The sequence below is a fragment of the Mauremys reevesii genome, linkage group 2, assembly GCF_016161935.1.
Source record: "Mauremys reevesii isolate NIE-2019 linkage group 2, ASM1616193v1, whole genome shotgun sequence".
NCBI classification, from domain to species: Eukaryota; Metazoa; Chordata; order Testudines; family Geoemydidae; genus Mauremys; species Mauremys reevesii.
The window spans coordinates 224,729,294-224,750,069 of NC_052624.1; the positions used below are offsets into that span (position 1 = coordinate 224,729,294).

Consider the following 20,776-nt stretch of genomic DNA (forward strand, 5'->3'; position numbering starts at 1 on the left):
GCCAGTTTTGCTTCTTCAGCAGGTTGCCTTTCTTAACTCCCACTGGTGTCCACAAAAACTTCCACTTCTCTATATCAGCTCACACAGCAGGAGGAGAAGCAGGTCTTCACTGCAGAGATGTACCTGGATTATTGGACCTCACTGTCCTTGTCCATTTTTATCCTGAAGTCCATAGTTACTAAAATGGATCTCAGAAAGGCACCAAAATCTGGCCTGGGCTCCATCTGAGGAGTATTGAACAGGCTGAGGAGTCCTTCAGTGTGAAAACATGTCTGGGGGGATTAAAGAGCGGAAGAATAACTGGAGCTGGGCAGAGTGTTCAAATAAAACCCTAAATTACTAGAAGCTTTGTGTGGTTCAGTGTTTTACAAATTAAGAAACTGAGGATAAGTTCAAAGAAAATTGTTCAGGTACATGGACTTGGGTCAGTTTATAAATGTGTTGAAACAATTTGTGCAATTTTGATGAAAAGTCAGTTAAAATGCCATGTTTTGTTTGAACCCAAAACAACTCACTTGACAGGAGAGAATGTGGATCCAAACTGAGGGAAAATTTTTGCACATGACCCCTTGCACACCAAAACTACTGAGTATTTCCAGAGCTCTGAAAATAAATAGGTCTAGATTTTGGTGCCTATCTGAAATAGGCAGTGATTCTGTCACTGAGCTGGGCTCCAGGTGTAATTGCTACTGTACCAGTTCCAGCTCATTGCCTTTATGTTAAAGATCTTGATCTTGTTCTAGTTTATATCTCTGATCTTGTCTCCTCTTGCTCCCTATGCTCCCTTACAGACCTCTCACCTTTCCGATCCCTTTATTATCTTCTCTCACTCTCTTCTTCATGCTCTCTCTCTGTGGCATCCAATAACAGAACCATATTCCTCTTCTTCAGAGCCTTCTTTAGAACACTCTTCTTCCAGGAATCTCTTCTCCCTTCCCTCAAAAATAATTCCACAACCCACCCTTTCCCTGGTTTTATATGATGTATATCTTATGGTAATGACAGGGAACATCTCTACTACCATATTTTCAGCGTTGACTTCAATGGGAGCAGAGTAAAGCTAATGCTGAGTGCTTTCGAAAAGACCCACCCATAAATTGCAGAGCAAATTCACCGCTCTAAATTATAATGCTTTATGAAATAAGGAACTGACTGTGCTTTTGTTTTTTGTTTTGTTTCGTTTCAGATCTTTCTCCATGGTAACAATCTGAACAGCCTTCACCAGCTAATACACCCAGAATGCCTGCCCTCTGAATTTGGAGGTACGCTTCCTCCTTATGACATGGGAACTTGGGCTCGGACATTACTTGGTCCTGACTACAGTGATGAAAATGAATACACTCACACGTCCTACAACGCGATGCACGTGAAGCACTCATCCTCCAACCTAGAGAGGGGGTGCTCACCGAAACACATGACAAGGTGAGAACTGGCCACGAGTGCAAATTCTGTCCTGTTGTTTCACATTATAGGTTATGTATTTAGTCATCACCGGTCTAATGGTTGGACTAACCCAATTTAATAAGAGGCAGGAGCTTATTTTGCTGAAGCTGAAAGTAAGGGGCACTTTAGCCTGAAGAGTGATTACTATGTGGCAGTGAAAAGCCAGTGTTTCGGCAGTACCATAATTACTTCTCTGTTTACGAATGATTGTGAACAAAAAGAAGTTGAAATTAATGAGACCCTTTACATTGTATTCAATGAAAAAAGTCACAGTGGAATGCCATTTCCATGGCATAATATACAGGAATATTTCTGTTCTGTTTTACATTCACAGCTGTTGCTTTGGTACATTCTGACCACACTTGTCAATGATAGATTTTAGCTCCCTGTAATGTACTTCTGGTAGTTGGTGTATAACAAGCACCGTAGCCCTCTAAAAATGAATAGTCTCCTTTAGGTGCCTATGCAGTCACTACCCATTATCTGTTCAGCTAGTAAAGCTGGTCTCTTAAGCGTACAGGAAGACCTTTACTTTTAGATCTGATGATTGTGTTTAGTGCTTCCAAAGCTTAAAATGGTTGTTTTTAAATCCACAAAGCTCACTAATTTGCACTAATTGACTGGAGGGGGAACCAATACAGAATAGTGAGGTTTGTGGATTTCTGAGTGTCATTGTAGGGCCTGTGCTAGATGACACCACACTCTGAGGTCTGGTTACACTACACAGACCTATACTGGTGTAGCTACAGTAGAATCTCAGAGTTACAAACAGCTCAGGAATGGAGCTTGTTCGTAACTCTGAAATGTTCCTAACTCGGAACAAAACGTTATGGTTGTCATCAGTGTTTTTCTAGGAGTAAGTGATTTCTTGATCTTAAATCTCCCTTTTTCATACAAGTGAGTTTTTCCCCCTATTAAAATAATGGAATCACTCTTTTTCTCCTCTCAGAAAAGCTCTGCTTCTCCACAGGCATCATAAAATCTTGTCTCTTTTAACTCAAGGCATGATTTTGTTTAGATTTTTTCAGAAGACCAACACCTGTTGCATGCTTAGAGAGTGGCTTAAAAAATATCTGACACTTTTAGTCATTATATTATTTTCAAAGGAACAAAAGAAAGGATGATCCTAACAGAATCATAGATTTGAAGGCTGAAAGGAGGGATTATGATTTCTTTTAGTCCAGTCTCCTGTGTAAAACATACTATGAGATTTCACCCAGGAATGCATCCAGCCCAATAATCTGCAGTTGAACTAAAGTATATCATTTATAAAGACACTAGCTGGTTATATGGCCAATGAAAACACAAAGTGATATAAACATATGCTAATTATTATTACAGGACCCTTCCGCTATTCAAAATATTCACTTAAAATATGGGGAGAGGGGCATGTAAATGCATGCACTTCCATGTACACAATAGTGAGGGTATTTCAATCAGAGCCCCTTCACCCTTTCTTTTTTTTAAATGTATGTAGTTGTAGTGCCTCATGTTTTGATCATAGATAAAGGCAGTAATGAACAGTAGTTCAAACTGCAGCAACTTGAAACAGATGCGATAATGACAGCACGTGAGCAATATGTAAAGGCTACTAGTAAGTGAACTCTTCTGTAAGAGAATAGAGAATACAGTCTACAGCTGGCAGGGGCGGGAGGGGATTTTGAGCCAACCTGAGCACAATATTTTGAGCCAATCTGAGCACACCCCTCCCACTACAAGTACTGTATGTGAAACATTATGCCTACTCCATTCCCTCAGAGGACTTTAATACCATTTATACTGAGAAAACAAGGCAAGAACTACAGATCAGAAAGAAACCACCAAGAGATGGAATCAGAGACCAACTAACCGAAATATGGTCTTACTTCATTTCATGAAGTTAATACAAAGCTGACAGAAAAACAGAACCTTTGAGAGATTAGTAAAATAGACCTTGCATTCTCACCTGAAAAACATACCGGGCATATCAAATTACATAACACCAGAGACAAGAAAATACCCCAGGAAGTCTCGGATGATGGCAAATGGTACAGATACAATGAAGAAAAAACAGGTACATGAGCTGCTTCGGCTATGCAGAACTGAGCCAAGTTTTGGAATACTAATTAGCAATGAGACCACAACAGTACCTCCCTCCCCCATCCTCAGCAGTTTTTTTTTCCAGTACCATGAAACTGCACAAGATCTGTTCTTGTAAACAATTTCATGTTTATTTTAGCAAATGCCAGTTTGTATAAATGAGGAAAACATTCTAAAAAACAGCATAGAAAATAGTTCTTGAGCCTAGGAATTAAAATGATTTTGAAAGCAGTTTCACGACCTGGCAAATATTATAGTGTGAACAGGGTCTTACTCAAACCATCTGGTGTTTCCTTTTGGTCCAACTAAGGACCTGAGCGGAAATCAACCACTCACACTGAGAAAAAATCATAACAAATGGAAATGATAGCCCCATCCTCTGAAATTATCTCATACCATGGAAAAATACCAGAGCCCTAATACTGAATAACAGATGGAAAACACAGCAAAACTGCTGATGACTCCAGATAATGAGGGTAATAGCCAGAACAGCAGCAGCAACAACAAAATCCATTCAGATTTGATCTGTTTACTAAGATTCAGCTCAATGAAGTTTGAAATAGATAAGGTAATAAAACATGAAAACTAGCGTTAATATAGTAATGGCAAAGTCAACTCATTCTTAAAGAGTGGTTATGTTGATTTTAGATTGTTTATATGGGTGAGAACAGTGGAAAGTCATGTCTCTTTGGGAGAACATTCCAGTCTAGGTCCAGCTCCCGTGAAAGTTCTGCCTCCAGTGATGGCAAGCCTGTTTGGTTGAGCAATGTAGCTGTTGTGGGAGATCGTGATTATGGAAGGAGATGTTCTCACTAGCCTAATGAGGGCCAATGCATTTTGAATATCAAGAAATGGGTCCTGAGTTGGACTCTCTATTCAATAGGTAGCTAGTACGGAGACCAGAGCACCAGACTGAAGTTCTCATGGAGATCTCTGTTGCTTAATCAATGAGCTGCTGCATTTTGTACCAGTTGGAGTTTTTTTCTGGGCATGTAGCTTCACGCTTAGCTATAATGGGTTGAACTAATTAAGCCTAGGGGTCATGAATGCTCACCACACCAGTTACAGATGGCAATGACCGCCCATAGCTATTTAGACTTCTCTTAGCAGTGAGTGCAAAAGGATCTCCAAGCTGCAGACTGAGTTAGCAATCGGGGGGATGTTACAGAGGATGGTAATTCTTTGGAGATCTCCCTTTTCCCAAAAGTGCCACCTTAGTCTTGTTTGGGTTCAGCAGCAGTATGTAGTCTGCCCTTACTATCATGTGAATCTCTTTCGCTTCCAATACCTGCCTCTCCATTATATCACCGTTGCTTATCAACCACTGGGTCTTGGGTCACTTCTTCCTCTGTGAGCTAGATCGTTGGTAAAGGTGATGGAAGGGGAATCCCTGACTTGTGGTAGGCTGGGACACAATTTGTCAGCTAACTGCTCCTCCTCCACTCTCTCTCTGTTGCCCATGTCAGCACAAGCGCACCCCTTGGAACTTGCCTTCAATCAAGACTCGTCTGAAAAGTCAATACCTCTTAGAAATAAACTGTTGAGAAATGAAATTTAACAAAACTACTCAGCCAAAAAACTGTTATGACAGAGTTTAGGTTGAGAACATATATCAGTGATTTAAGAGCAAAATATCATAGGCGCAGGAACTAGTGGTTCTCCATTTTATGCGGGGTCCCAGATGCCGGCCCCATGCTCGCCCCCAGCTGTGGCTTCAACCTTGGCCCCCTTACGCTTGTCCAAGTCCCCCTCTCCTGGAGACACGGCCCTGGTCCTGGCCACAGCTCTGGGGGATGGGGTGGACAGGGGTAAAGGGGCTGGCTTTCAGCACCACCACTCTTATAAGTATTCCAGTGCCATTGCAAAATACACTGCAAGGATGTTGCAATTATCCCCAAAATCAAACATTATAAACCCAGAAAATTCAGAATTACAGTTACACTTAAAAGAAATCTAGACATGCTAACATGTGGAAATGCACGGTGTAGGCACCAAAACATCCTTAACTCTGCCTTATAGTGACCAAGGACCACATTTTCAAAGGATTTACGTGCCTAAAGATGTAGTTAGATGCCTATTGGGTTTTTTAGAAGCACTTCAATAGGTTAGCCATTGACATCTATGGGAGTTAGGTGCCTAACCCAGTTAAGTGCTTTGAAAATTCCAGTAGGCCCCATCTTCATCTTTAGGTGCCTAAATTCCTTTGATCATCTGTCCCTGCATGGTTATGATTAAGGCATTTTTAGGGTTTGTGACCCCAGATTAGATCAAACTGATTTTTAAATACACATTAGATTTTTTTCATATTTTCCACTCATGATTTGGTTTCTTAAAGGATCATTTTCAAGACAAATATAACTCAATCTAATCTTCTACGGTCTCAGAAAATTCCTCCAGTGCTCAAAGAGAAGGAGCTGTACATTTGGAAAGGATAGATTCTATTTCCCATATCTAACAAAAACAACGAATGCCTGCTTTAAGGAAAAAAAACAGTACTTAACAATGAAGCTATGACAAGCTATGACAGTCGAATAAAAACAAAGAAATATGTTTTAGAATATTTTTGAGCCTGAACTTGGGGCTCATTCTGGGCAGAGATGGGCAGGGTTCCTATTTATTCAGACTGGCTCCTGATGGCTAGGTTGTGGAAGTCAGGTCTTTCACTGTTTTATTAGTTATTAACTCCAGGGTGACCTTACTATCCCCCTTCAGCAGATGCTTCTGGTTTTATGGGACACATCTGATGCTGGCTCACAGTCAGCACCTAGTTACTGCAGAAGCACTAAAATACCATAGCTTAAAAATTAGGGCTGTCGATTAATCACAGTTAACTCACATGATTAACTCAAAAAAAAAATAATCGCAATTAATCACAGTTTTAATTGTGCTGTTAAACAATAGAATATCAATTGAAATTTATTAAATATTTTGGATGTTTGTCTACATTTTCACTTATATTGTATGCTGTGTTGTAATTGAAATCAAAGTGTATATTATTTTTGATTACAAATATTTGCATTGTAAAAATGATAAACCAAATGATAACCAAAATAAACAATATTTTTCAATTCACCTCATACAAGTACTGTAGTGCAATCTCTGTCATGAAAGTGCAACTTAAAAATGTAGATTTTTTTTTGTTACATAACTGCACTCAAAACCAAAACAATGTAAAACTTCAGAGCCTACAAGTCCACTTGGGCCATACTTCTTGTTCAGCCAATTGCTAAGACAAACAAGTTTGTTCACATTTACTGCCCTCTTCTTATTTACAATGTCATCAGAAAGTGAGAATAGGCATTTGCATTGCACTTTTGTAGCCAGCATTGCAAGGTATTTCTGTGCCAGATATGCTAAACATTCATATACCCCTTCATGCTTCGGCCACCATTCCAGAGGACACGCTTCCATGCTGATGATGCTCGTTAAAAAAATAATGTGTTAATTAAATTTGTGACTGAACTCCTTTGGGGAGAATTGTATGTCCCCTGCTCTGTTTTACCCACGTTCTGCCATATATTTCATGTTATAGCAGTCTGGGATGATGACCCAGCACATGTTGTTCATTTTAAGAACACTTTCACTGCAGATTTCACAAAACCCAAAGAAGGTACCAACGTGAGATTTCTAAAGATAGCTACAGCACTCGAACCAAGGTTTAAGAATCTGAAGTGCCTTCCAAAATCTGAGAGGGATGAGGTGTGGAGCATGCTTTCAGAAGTTTTAAAAGAGCATCAGTACGACGCAGAAACTACAGAACCTGAACCACCACAAAAGAAAATCACCTTTCTGCTCGTGACATCTGACTGAGATAGTGAAAATGAACATGAGTTGGTCCACACTGCTTTGGATTGTTATCAAGCAGAACTCGTCATCAACATGGATGCCTAAAAGGACATATGAATCTTTAGCGCATCTGGCACGTAAATATCTTGCGACACTGGCTACAATGGTGCCATGAGAACACCTGTTCTCATTTTCAGGTGACATTGTAAACATAAAGCGGGTACTATTATCTCCTGCAAATTGTAACCAAACTTGTTTGTCTGAGCGATTGGCTAAACAAGAAGTAGGACTGAGTGGACTTGCAGGCTCTAAAATTATACAGTGTTTTATTTTTGAATGCAGGTGTTGTTTCTTTTTTATTAAATTCTACATTTGTAAGTTCAACTTTTGTGATAAAGCGATTGCACTACAATACTTGTATTAGGTGAATTGAAAAATACTATTTCTTTTATCATTTTTACGGTGCAAATATTTGTAATAAAAAATAAATATAAAGTGAGCACTGTACACTTTGTATTCTGGGTTGTAATTGAAATCAATATATTTGAAAATGTAGAAAACATCCAAAAATATTTAAATTAATTGTATTCTATTATTATTTAACAGTGTGATTAATCATGATTGATTTTTTTAAATCACTTGACAACCCTAATAAAAATCAGTAGGAAAATATGTGAAAGCTTCTGATTGCCCATGAACAGCAACTGCCTTGTCCCCCTCGCTAACTGGGAGCTGACTTGTTCCATGCCAACTGGAGGGATGCAAGGAGGGGAACAGATATTCCATATGAGTATTGAGTCAAAATAGTTCTATTCCTTGTGTTATAACTAACATATAACATACAGGTGGAGGTGGCACTTAGTTTTCACTATTCATATTTTGGGTTCAAAAATGAGGAAACTACTTACTTCTTTGTGGCACCTCCTCCCCATCAGTGGTTCATGATGAGTGAAACAGGCCATAATACCCAAGTAGGCACTTGAAGGCATATTGTAAATGTACAGTAGTTTGTGCTGATTAGTAGCTGTTGAAAAATGTTACAACAGGTGACTGGATTTTGCTAAAGTTTCAGAAATTAATGGAAAAGGCTGTGGTGCATTTGCCCTGTTAACTGGTCGTTGGCAGGCAGCATATGAAACGCTAGAGCGTTCCCCAAAGAACCAGAGGGCAAGGAATCTGAAGGCATGATCAGAAGTAACAGGCCATGACTACACCTACAACACTAGGAATCCTGAGCACACCCAAAGTGGGGCAGAGAACTGGCTGCCTTCCTAGGCAGCTCTGGCTGCGGTTTTAATCCATACACAGCACTCAAGTACTACAGTGATTGGTGAACTGTAGCCGTGCAGACAAATACAGCTGATGTATAATAGCAGGACTGGTAGCACTGCTGATGGTAAAATAGTGTTAAGAACTTTTCTTTGAACAGCTCTAATGCCCCCATGCTTTGGAGCAGGGACTTGAAATTTGGCGGGGGGGCGGGGGGAGGAGGGTCTTTGTGTCAGCGATGTGCCTTTTGCCATCTCTGTGAAAATCCTCCCAAATTTGGCTAAATTACAAACCCTTTGAAAAATCACAGTTGACACACACTCAGTAAAGATGTCTTTTCTTTGATTTTAGCAGCTAAAAGCTCCAAAGATTCCATTTTCATTGAACCCGCTCAGTCAGTTCCTAGTGCTGGACCATCCCCAAAGAATGACCAAACATGCTTCAGTCCAGATCTATAGGAACAAAGCTGGACTTTTCCTGTAGATGCAGTTTCCAACAGCTCTGGGCCAGGCTGGGCACTGAAATGGAGATCAAGGAGCCTGTCTCTCCTATGCTCTCAGTAACCCCCCTGCTTGCACCCGGGCAGCAGGGAGAAGAAAGCCATCTTTGTGGATAGTTCTCTGAAGATGTCCACGCAGTGTGCAGAGGCGGTCAAAAAAGCAAACGGGATGTTAGGAATAATTAAAAAGGGGATAGAGAACAAGACGGAGAATATAGTATTGCCCTTATATAAATCCATGGTATGCCCACATCTCGAATACTGTGTACAGATGTGGTCTCCTCACCTCAAAAAAGATATTCTAGCACTAGAAAAGGTTCAGAAAAGGGCAACTAAAATGATTAGGGGTTTGGAGAGGGTCCCATACGAGGAAAGATTAAAGAGGCTAGGACTTTTCAGCTTGGAAAAGAGGAGACTAAGGGGGGATATGATAGAGGTATATAAAATCATGAGTGATGTTGAGAAAGTGGATAAGGAAAAGTTATTTACTTATTCCCATAATACGAGAACTAGAGGTCACCAAATGAAATTAATAGGCAGCAGGTTTAAAACAAATAAAAGGAAGTTCTTCTTCACGCAGCGCACAGTCAACTTGTGGAACTCCTTACTTGAGGCGGTTGAGAAGGCTAGGACTATAACAATGTTTAAAAGGGAACTGGATAAATTCATGGTAGCTAAGTCCATAAATGGCTATTAGCCAGGATGGGTAAGAATGGTGTCCCTAGCCTCTGTTTGTCAGAGGATGGAGATGGATGGCAGGAGGAAGATCACTTGATCATTGCCTGTTAGGTTCACTCCCTCTGGGGCACCTGGCATTGGCCACTGTTGGTAGACAGATACTGGGCTAGATGGAACTTTGGTCTGACCCGGTACGGCCGTTCTTATGTTCTTATCTGATTTTAATATCAAAGGACCAAAAGCCAGCCCAGAGGGAGGGAAAGCAGTAGACTGGGACAAGGAGTCTGGCCAAGCTGGGAGTTGGGGAGAGAGAAACTGTGGGAGTTGGAGGGCTGGGATTGGGAGCAGGTAGGGGAAATGGGAAGATAACACATGTCATATGAGAAGTTGTGGGGGAGAGGTGTAGAGAGACTGGCTGCACAAGAAGATTGGGCCTAGGAACCACTCTGGGAGGGAATGGGGGCAGGGGAGAGGAGAGACAGATCTTAGAAGGAGCTGGGCACAGTGTCGGGATGGGGGAGAGAACTGGGACTGGCTGGACAAAGAGATTGGGACAATCAGCCAGGGTGGGGGTGAGAGAGTGAGAATGTGAAGACTGAGATTGTATGAGGAGCCTGGAAGCCAGTGAGGGAAAGACAGATCAGATGAGATCCAGCAGTGGGGATCTGGAACCAGTTGCAAAAGGAGGCTGGGCGTGAGTGTAAGGAGGGAGAAAATGAGGAGCCTTGGATTAGGTAGGCAAGGAGAACAAAATTGGAACCAGGAGCCATGGGTGGGGAAGAGACAGGACTGGGACAGGGTCACGTTGGAGGGAATGGGACAGAAGAGTCTCACTCAAGCACACAGCCCTTCTGGAGCCTGGCAGGGAACCCAAGACTCCTAAGTCTCACCAAATATCCACAAAACCCACTGGTGAAATGTGTCTTCTCCTCCTGTAGTGCCAGTCCACACAGAGTCTGACAACCTACTATTGCTGTCAGGTGCTCCAGTTACTCCTCTGCTGATGTGGCAGAGGTCTGTGTGGAGGGTCTAAAGGTTCCAATCCTGCTGGTGAACCATGTGAGTATCAAAATGATGCCACATGATGGAATTTCTGTTTTTGTTTTTGTTTTTTCTTTCAGTTTCCTTTGTTAAAAACCTAGGAAACTATATACACACAAAAACTATGTTAAAAGAACATTATTAAGGTTGCGAAGTCAACCACTCAAAAGTTAGGAAATTTCAGAAATAAGGTTGCTGGTGTAACCTTAATTCAGTCCCTTTGTGAGTTATGATACAGGCTTTAATTACTTCATCACATACTATTTTTTCCAGAGGACCCTGGCCTCCTTCTGGGCACAGGATGAAATTGCTTTGGGGCTGAATTGGGGTGGTGTAGTGAAGGAAACGGTTGTGTGCAGGACCCCGGACTCATTTGTTGCAGAAGTTGGAAGGTGTGTGGTGAATGAGACAGGGAACTGCAGGGAGAGAAAGGACAGTCTTATGGTTAAGGCTCTTGAATGATGCCATGGGGAACTGAATTCTATCCCTGCCTCTGCCAGAGTTCCTATGTGATGTGAAGCAACCCACTTAACTCAAACTTTTCACAGGTGGTCAATAATTGTGTGGTCCTAATTTTCTGGGTGCCTGACTTGAGACCCTGGGGCCTGATTTTCAGAAGTGGTGAGCACTCACAGTGCTGCAAACTGAACTTTGTGGGAGCTGTTCTTTGGATATATGCAGTGCTATATTCTAAGTACTCTGAAAAACCAGGTCCTCAGTGTCTCAAATTGGTCCCCAAAATTAGTGGATACCTTTGACCTCATCTCTGGCTGTGTCTCAGTTCCCTATCTGTAAAATGGAGATAATTTCCCCTCCCCCCCAAAGGGTTGTTGTGAAGATAAATTCATGAATGTTTGTGGAGACACGAGGAGGGTGAGGTAATATCTTGTATTGGACTACCTTTTGTTGGGGAGAGAAGACAAGCTTTCGAGCTACCCAGAGCTCTTCTTCAGATCTGGGGACATGAATATGAGGAAACTGATAATTCTGTCTTCAGATCAGCACGAGTGTAGTGCAGTAAATAAGGCCTGGGCTCACACATTGAATACTGAGAAAACAAACTGTTAACTGGCTGATGATTAAGTGAGCACCATCCCACTGGCTAGGAACCAAGTCCACCATTAGGGAAAGGTAGGGACTTGCAGCTGTTATCTAGTGGACTGAGTGATAAGCTGGGAGGCCTGGGTTTTATTTTTGGTTCTGCCACTTTCTCACTGTATGTCTTGATCACTTAACTCCTTTGCTTCCATTATCCCTCTATCTATAATATGCTCACCCATCTTTGTGAAGCACTTTAGATCTATGGCTATAAGATGCTGTGTACATGCAAAATAATTATATGTATCAAAATAGAATTTAGAGGCATCAGGAGCCCACTGGAGCTGTACATTCACAGAGTAAGAGGCAGTCTTTGCCCCAAGGAGCTTACAGTCCAAATAGACAAAGCAATGGGTGAGAGAAAGAAAGTACTGTCAACCCTAGTTACCAATAGGAAACTGAGGTACAGAAAGATGAAGTGACTTGCTCAAAGGAAGTCTTAGTAGTAGGGGTGATTAGTAGTATATTATCTGCACAAAATCCAGGGCCATCTTGATGTTTCCGATCTTCATACCATAGAACAGGGAAAACTTCATCTGGGATCTGAGGTGAGGACTTATGGGGTCCTTAGCCAATGGAGGGTGTGTGCGCGCATGCGTGAGGGTTGCAAGGAGAGAAGATGGCATTTTCTCCACTTACCTTTCAAGATCTTGCTGTCCACAGGCAATCATTGTAGTGTGTTTGTATTAATAAAGTCGCCATCTTTTATCACCCATAATGTACACGTCTATGTCCTGCACCAATCATTTATGTACTCCCATTGTCCTCTGAAATGGAGGAAATAGCTGTTCTCTCCACTGGAGAGGTTTAGTTTTGGAGACATGCTGTATAGTCAGGGCTGGCTCCAAGGGTTTTGCCACCCCAAGCAGCCAAAAAAAAAGAAAAAAAGCCGCGATCGTGATCTGCAGCAATTCAGCTGGAGGTCCTTTGCTCCGAGCAGGAGTGAGAGACCCTCCACCGAATTGCCGCCGAATCCCTGAAAGCGCCGCCCCACTCTCGAGTTGCCACCCCAAGCACCTGCTTGATAAGCTGGTGCCTGGAGCCAGCCCTGTGTATAGTGCAACTACCATTTTCTCTCCCGCCCCTGACAGGTTACATAGCATATTGGGAGAAAAAAATGTCCCTCACGCTTTGCCAATAAGAAAATTAATGGCTGAGAGTCTAACAGAAACATTTCCCCTGCTTATTATTTTCTACAAATGGAATAAATAACAGGAAGATGAACAGCCCTGAAGTGTTCATGAAATGGGAAGAGAATTAGGGGGAACTGAGCAGATGGGAGGCGAGAGGTAAATGAAGAGAGTTTCATAATGTGATCTAATTGATTGGTTACAGTGTGTCTGTCTGAAAGGCTTGAAGCCTCTCGCTCCTGAGGAGAAAAAAAAAAAACAACCTTGGCACGACTGTCATGTTTGCCACAGCACATCGGCTTGTTAGTAGCAGGAAGGAAAGATTAAATAAGAGAGGCATAGGACTGGAAAAGGTGGCTTTCTAGGTGAGCATGTCATGAGCATGTTATTGGTACAGAAGTGGGTTTTGGTTGGTTTATAAAGCCTTTCAGAAGTGTGATCCAGCCGTCTTAAATTCCTGGCAGCTGAATCACCGCAGTTTTACTTCACTTGTACCCTACCTTGTCTCTGAGATCAGTGGAGTTAGAGCAGTATAAAACTGGATTAAAAGAGTAGCAATCTGGTCTTTGTTGTATAGTTTGCTACTGAATGTAACGTACTCCCATTAAAATGATCACACAATATGTAAAGACATCTGCGCTCTCTCACATAGTTATGTATATACCTCTACATAATGCTGTCATTTGAAAATTAAGGCTAATCTACTGGAGAAACAGCAGGATTTTCTTGGCTTTCCCAACTTTGGAGTATCCCCACCAAGGAGTGAATCGCCCCACTTGTTTTCATTTACTCTTTCAATAGTAAGAACATACTTGAGCATTACTCAAAGCTTCAGAAGTGAGCATGAGGATTCACTCTTCTTTCCACTTTGGATTTGCTCTCCTAAGCAAGGTTAGTTTAGTAGAGAAGTCTAAGGTCACTGAACAGCTTTTAAGTACATTCAGATATAGCTCTGAATGAGACATACTCCTGGGTTCCAACCCTGCAAAGCCACTCATGCTTAACTGAACACAGGAGAAGAGACTTGGTGAAATCAATTGAACTACTCGCATGCATAAAATTTAACACATGCATAATTGTTTGCAAGCTCAGGGCCTTACACAGGAACATTTTACATGTAGTGAATGCTACCCTCTACTAAGGGGTTAAACTCCAGCCCACCTGCCCCCTTTCCCCTCCACCCCCACTCCCAGCCCCTCATAAACCTGAGCACTTTCACTTTCAGATTTACTGAACAGTTTTATTGAACAAAAACTACATACTCTGGGATTCAGTTGTGCCCACCCCTAACTCCATGTGGCTGAGTAGCATGGAGGGAGCTAGGTTTGGAAGGGGCATAACTGCAGTAGGCGAAAAATATTGACTCTCAATTTAAAGTCCCCATTCAACAAGGGCACCGAGACTTAAGTGCTCTGCTGAATCAGGGCCATAGTCTTTGCAGGTGTCATAGGGACTGAAGGACTTTGCAGACTGCTGAAGAGAGGAGTCACCTGATTCCTACTAAATGCCAGAGCCAAAACTGAGTTGCTATGTGATCCTCTGAAAGAGGATTGATTGATGAATAATTGTACTCTCAACTGATACAATACAAATCCTCCTCTGTCCCCAGTATATACGAGACACTGATTTATGAGGAAAGATTTAGGACCTGATTTTTTTTTAATTGCCTTTAAAATGGGCCTGCCAACCCTTATGGGAGCAAATAATAGAATTTAAATGTGTAACTAACCGGTCTGTGAGAACAAACATGTGTGCTGCCAATTGGGATGGAGAGCAGCATTTTTCTTCTGCATAGTAAAGCTTCAAAGCTGCATTAAGGCAATGTTCAGTTGTAAACCTTTGAAAGAACAACCACAACGTTTTGTTCAGAGTTATGAACATCTCAGAATTATGAACAACCTCCATTTCCAAGGTGTTTGTAACTCTGAGGTTCTAAGGTAGATGGAGACAGAACCACCTGGCTCAAACACATGAATCCTGGCCTGTAAACCCTCCCACCCTGCTTCTTTCATCATATAAATTGTGTACTCTCTACCAATCTGCTGATGATAAACAGGTCCTGAAAGACCATGCACGAGATTACAGGTCAGACTCCTGCAAAGCAGTCTCACTAGTGTCTTTGATCTTTCAATGGTTTAGATGAGGAATATAGACTCCATGAAGAAAAAGCTTCAAGACATCTTAAGTAGAATATTATTTATTGAATACTAAATGCTGTGAGTCTGTAGCACAAGAATAAATACTTTGAATGCTATTCTAGAAAAGAATACATAAATGAGATTTAGCATGGACAGCTCCAAAATCCTAGACAATGAGGGATTAGCAGCATTACTATTCTTTCCTATCACATCATGTAAAGAAGTTCCATGGAAATTTCTTTTGTATCATACTGCAGAAAGTGAAGGTTTACCATAGAGGCAGGAGCACAGGGCACTGGTTTTTTATTGTTGTGTGAATAATCAGTGAACATCACAGGTTTACCTTGAGACAAGAAAAACTTCCAGGGGTGGAGGATGTCTTCTACTTTCCTTCAGTGGAAGCAGCTGTGATCCTTGGAGAACAAAGCCAGAGTTTGCATGTCCAGCTCCTGCCCCCAAGCAGACCTCACTTCTAAATACAAAGTAAACCAGCATCCATTTTAAATCAGTGGGTGATAGGGAGAAAACAGTCACTCGTTAGTGCTCTGACTAGCCCTAGCATTTTAGCTTGGCACGTCTAGCAATAACTTCAGATAATATTATCAGGAAGATGAATCATACTTTCTAAATCCAACTAATGTTTGGATGGTATTAAACTGGAGTGAGTCACCAGCACAAAGTAATGTGTGTGTGGAGGATCACTTGGCGCTACCACCTGTGGGTTTAGAACAAAATGTTCAATTACCACAGAAGCAGCTTGAATCCCAATGAGGTTATCAAAAGAAGCAGGGAACGAATACATGACTAAAGTGCTCAGGCTAACAACCATTCAGGCTTCCTTTCCTCCATCGTGACTCATCTTTCCCTGAAATACACAGGAAGGACTGCAAAGAGTTCTGTGGCACCTTATAGACTAACAAACGTATTGGGGCATGAGCTTTCGTGGGTGAATACCCACTTCGTCGGATGCACTTGACACAGGAAGGACTGAATCCTTCATTCAGTTAAGGCAGCAAAACTTTCATTTGGTTCACTGGGAACATGGATAGGGCGCAAAGCTTTCATCCTCCAGCTCTCCTGTGACACTAGAGCCGGGAGGGTAGGTATTGCATCCACAACCTTCATTTGAGTTGGGATGCTGGCGTTCAGCAGAGATTTTGCAGCTTAGTCAGTCAATTGTGGTTTGCAGTATGAAAAACACTGAGACAAAAGATGTGCTTTGCAAGGCTAGAGTGATAGGTATTGTAAATTGTGGCAGCAAACGCTTTAAAAGAAAACCAGCAACCAAATCACTAAAATATAGTGAGGTGGGGATGAGGACTGGATGGACCAGAAGACTGATAAAGGGATAATTCATCTTTCTTATTTAGATTATTGGTTCACATATAGCCCAGGATGTAGTGAGTTGAAAGTGGCTGTTCAGTGTGAATTAGGCTTGTTACCTTTGCCCCCAGTGAGCAGAGATCCAAAACCACCAAACCCACCTCACAGTTGGCACCCTTGGGAACCTTACTGGCAGGACCGGCTCTGGCTTTTTTGCCGCCCCAAGCAAAAAAACAAAAACAAAAAAACCTGCGGGGTGGCCGGAGCCAGGGTGCAAACTTTCGGCTAGTGGGACTCCCTGCGCTGCAGACGTGCCCCGGGCAGTGGAGCGTGCGCCCCAGCTAGCAGAGGGGAGGCAGAGGGAGCGGGGGAGGAGAAAGAAGGGGGGTGGCCAGGGCTTCCTTCAGCCAGGTCGCTCACCTCTCGGCCCCTCCCGCCACGCTGCCTGCCAGGAGGGCTCCGCACCGCTCCGGTCGGTGGGGAGGGAAGGACGTGGGCTGCTGGTCTTGCTGCAGACCTGGCACCGCCCGGCTGGGGCAGACGGAGCACGCAGCTGGCTCCTATGCCGCCCTAAGATTGGCCGGAATGCTGCCCCTTAGAATCTGCCGCCCAAGCACGAGCTTGCTTGGCTGGTGCCTGGAGCTGGCCCTGCTTACTGGGAATTAATTGGCAGGGAGGATGAACTATCCTCCATGTCAGAGTTAAGACACACTGAATGGAGGGATTTTGGGGCACCTGCATTTCCACTGCAGATTCCATGGATAAACAAAGGTCTTTTTTACCCAGGACTGTCCATCCAGCCACATTCACAAGAGCTAAATTCACTGAAGAACATTCTTTTTCAAAAAGTGGATACACGGCAATTTCAGTTTTAAATTAAGTTGATCAAAATGCTCCATTCTCTAACTCACTAGGAAACACACACAACAGTGTGGAACTAGCTGAATTGTCTTCTTGAACACAGAGAAGAGATACAGAAGGGCAGGGAAACATGATTACATAGGTTAAATCTGCTTCTCGGTGGTTGTGGCTTATTCCCTGGTCCTGTGAGCTATTCATTCCTCAACTGCAGCCATCACTTCAATTTCAGCTAGTCATAACCCTATTCTGAATTTATATCAAGTAAAAGCAGTTTTATCTGGCACTTCACCAACAGAAAAGCCATTTTATACAGCTTTCCAGATCTTCATTGAAATTCCGGTTTATAGTCCTGTTGGTGCGGGGCCAGCAGGGGGTTAGGGTGCAGGCTCTGGGAGGTAATTTGGGTAAAGGAGGGGGCTCAGGGCATGGGAGGGACCTCGGGGTGCTGGATCTGGGGGCTGTTCATCTCAGGTGGCTTCCTGCAAGTGGTGACCTGTCCTGGCTGCTCCTAGGCAGAGATGTGGCAGGCAGCTCTGTGAGCTGCCTCCACCCGCAGGCGCCACCCCCACAGCTCCCATTGGCTGCAGTTCCCAGCCAATGAGAGCTGCGGATCTAGCACTTGGGGAGGGGTGGGGCAGGGCAGGGCACAAGGCTGCCTGCTGCGCCTCTGCCTAGGAGCAGCTGGGACAGGTCACCGCTTGCGGGCAGCTGCCCGAGGTGAGTGCCCCCTGGACCTGGCACCCTGCACCCCCTCTAATACCCAACCTGCTGCCTGAGCCCCCTCCTGCACCCAAATTCCCTCCCAGAGCCTGTGTCCCAACCCTCTGCCAGCCCCACACCTCTTCCCTCCCTCTTAGTTATCCGGCATTTTTCACTTACCGGCACCCCATTCCACCAACATGCAAGATAAAACTGCTTTTACTGTATATCACTTAGCTCCATTGTGTATCCTCACACTCAGAAGTCAGTCGATACTGTACCTTATAAAATATTCACGTTATTTTACAATATCTGTGATTTGACCCCGGTATAATAATCAGCCCAGACCATGCTATTACACCATGGAAATCAATAAAGTGAACGGGAAGATCCTCAGGTGGTGTAAATTGATGCAGTTCCATTGAATTCAATCCAACTGAGGATCTGGCCCTAAGTCTAGCTTCCTATTATGATACACCAGGGATCGGCAACCTTTAGCATGCGGCCCGCCAGGCTGGTTTGTTTACCTGCCACATCTGCAGGTTCGGCCGATCGTGGCTCCCACTGACCGCAGTTTGCTGCTCCAAGCCAATGGGGCCTGCGGGAAGTGGTGCAGGACGAAGGATGTGCTGGCCGCCACTTCCTGCCGCCCCCATTGGCCTGGAGTGGCAAACCGCAGCCAGTGGGAGCCACGATCGGCTGAACCTGCAGATGCGGCAGGTAAACAAACCGGCCCGGCCCACCAGTGTGCTTACCCTTGTGGGCCGCGTGCCATAGGTTGCCGATCCCTGTGATACACCATTGTTGGAATAGAATAGCCCATTCACGCATGGTGAAAATGACCTTCAGAGCCAAGTAAATGCACAAGCACTGGAGTTACATCATGGGTGAACTGGGACATAGGAGATACCTTCAGAAATGTACATTTAATTATACCCCCTTAGACCTACTTATGCCTGCTTTACTCATGCGTAAAGGAGTCTACAACAGGTCTGCCTTACACACTGAGAGTCTAGAAAGTGCAAGCTAAAGTATTCCCCATTCTACTTTAACTTGCATCTTCTGGCTTCTTGGCATGTAAGTTAGACATGAACACAGAACAGGTGTGAGCAGGTCTAGGGGAATCTAAATTAACTGATACCACCTTACCCATCACTTCTGAATTTGGCACTAGATAATCACTTAAAGGCAACCAAATAAAGACATTTTGGAATTATGAACATCCATTTATTTGCGCCTTTCATTTACTAAGTGTTACATCATGTTTATGCACGACACCGGTAGGAAAACAGTCCCTGAGTTTTTATCAGTGATGATGGTATAAGTCAAGGTAAACTCATCTACCATAAGTGCAAAATTTTGTATTGGCCACTTAACAGTTAAAATCAAAATGGCTTAAACTAGTATTTAAATGGTGGGGCTACAAGTTATATACACGATCAGGCAGCCTACATGGTCTGATTTCATTGATCGATTTTGATGAGTGATTGACAGAATTTCTGTGAAGAAAGTGTTAATACACCTTCCTCTATTTCTGTATTTCTGAGAGAGAGAAAGACAGACATGACATGACATGACGTAGGCCCAGAAACAGGAGCCAAGAAAGTGAGTTTTACTGTTATAACATTGGTATTTTGCTTATTTAACTGGTTTTTGCAGCTAGACAATGTTCTAATCTATGCCAGGCAGAAGTGCCTTGTAAACAGGCAGTCTGTAATAGACCACAGCCTCTTTCTAAAATTAGGTAAAGTAATTACAGAATATAATATTTCAAGTTGTATTTTAAAACACTAATACATTTATGTTGCGAACCTTCCACCAATTCACATCATCACATCAATAGGAGCACCCTGCCTATGGTGACCATAGGTCTTGTTTTGGCCATGACAGCCCTGTCTCGGCTATCCCGACTTTTTTGGCAAAAGTGGGCATTTGTCCCCTTGGCTCTTGGGGTGCTGAGGAATGTGTGGGGAGTGAATGGTGATCCCAGCCCCTTGCGGGGGGCAGGCAGGGCTCTGGTGAACAGCCTCATGGGCAGGGGGGCGCAGGCAGAGGTCGGGCGAGTGGCTTGGGCCAGACCCATTTGTGTGTATGGGGATTCGGACAAGTGGCTAGGGCCAGCCTTGCAGTGGGGGGGAAGGCGCTCGGGCTAGCCCCACATGGTGTCCTGTTTTCCCATTGGGAAATATGGCCACCCTATTGCTGCCCACTGTGAAAGCTAGGACATTATGAGCCACATACTCAGTGGGGTAAATGAACAACATTCATTTCTGAGGAGCTACATTTTAGTAACTACCGGAGCCCATGTACATGAAAAATTCCTTTTGAATCCCACTGGGAATTAATATAATCAACTGCTGTTTCATTGTTTTTCTTCCTGACTCCTTCCATAAACCAACCAACCAAAACAAACAAAAGCAAAACCCAACAACAACATCCAGCCAAAACACCTAAACTTTCATTTCCCAGCAAACAAAAATATCCGTGTTTAGAAAGTGAAAATCCGAACGGCGCGGCTGGTTCTTTGTTGTGACTGCTTAGAGTTGCCATCGAGATCAGGCAAGCTGTGCTGATTGTTTAAATCAGTACTCGGCCCCTTGGGTTAAGCTGGATTTAAGTATTAGAAAGACAGCTCAGGAGAAAGGGCTGAATTATTTATGTTAGTGGAGGGGGGCTAAGCCGCTTCTCATGAAGACAAAGGGGAGAAAAAATGGATTATTGCTGTCACAGAG

At 43.2% G+C, this 20,776-nt stretch overlaps 1 protein-coding gene across 3 annotated transcripts in view; it reads left to right on the forward strand.

The window, feature by feature from the left end:
* The window catches only part of CLVS1 (clavesin 1), a 146,302-nt gene that overhangs the window by 121,038 nt on the left and 4,488 nt on the right, over positions 1-20,776 (forward strand). For all 3 annotated transcript variants that reach the window (XM_039525694.1, XM_039525693.1, XM_039525695.1), the window contains one exon: positions 1,187-1,422. In XM_039525694.1, the coding sequence (XP_039381628.1) occupies positions 1,187-1,422 (236 nt within the window). The remainder of the gene's footprint in view (positions 1-1,186; positions 1,423-20,776) is intronic.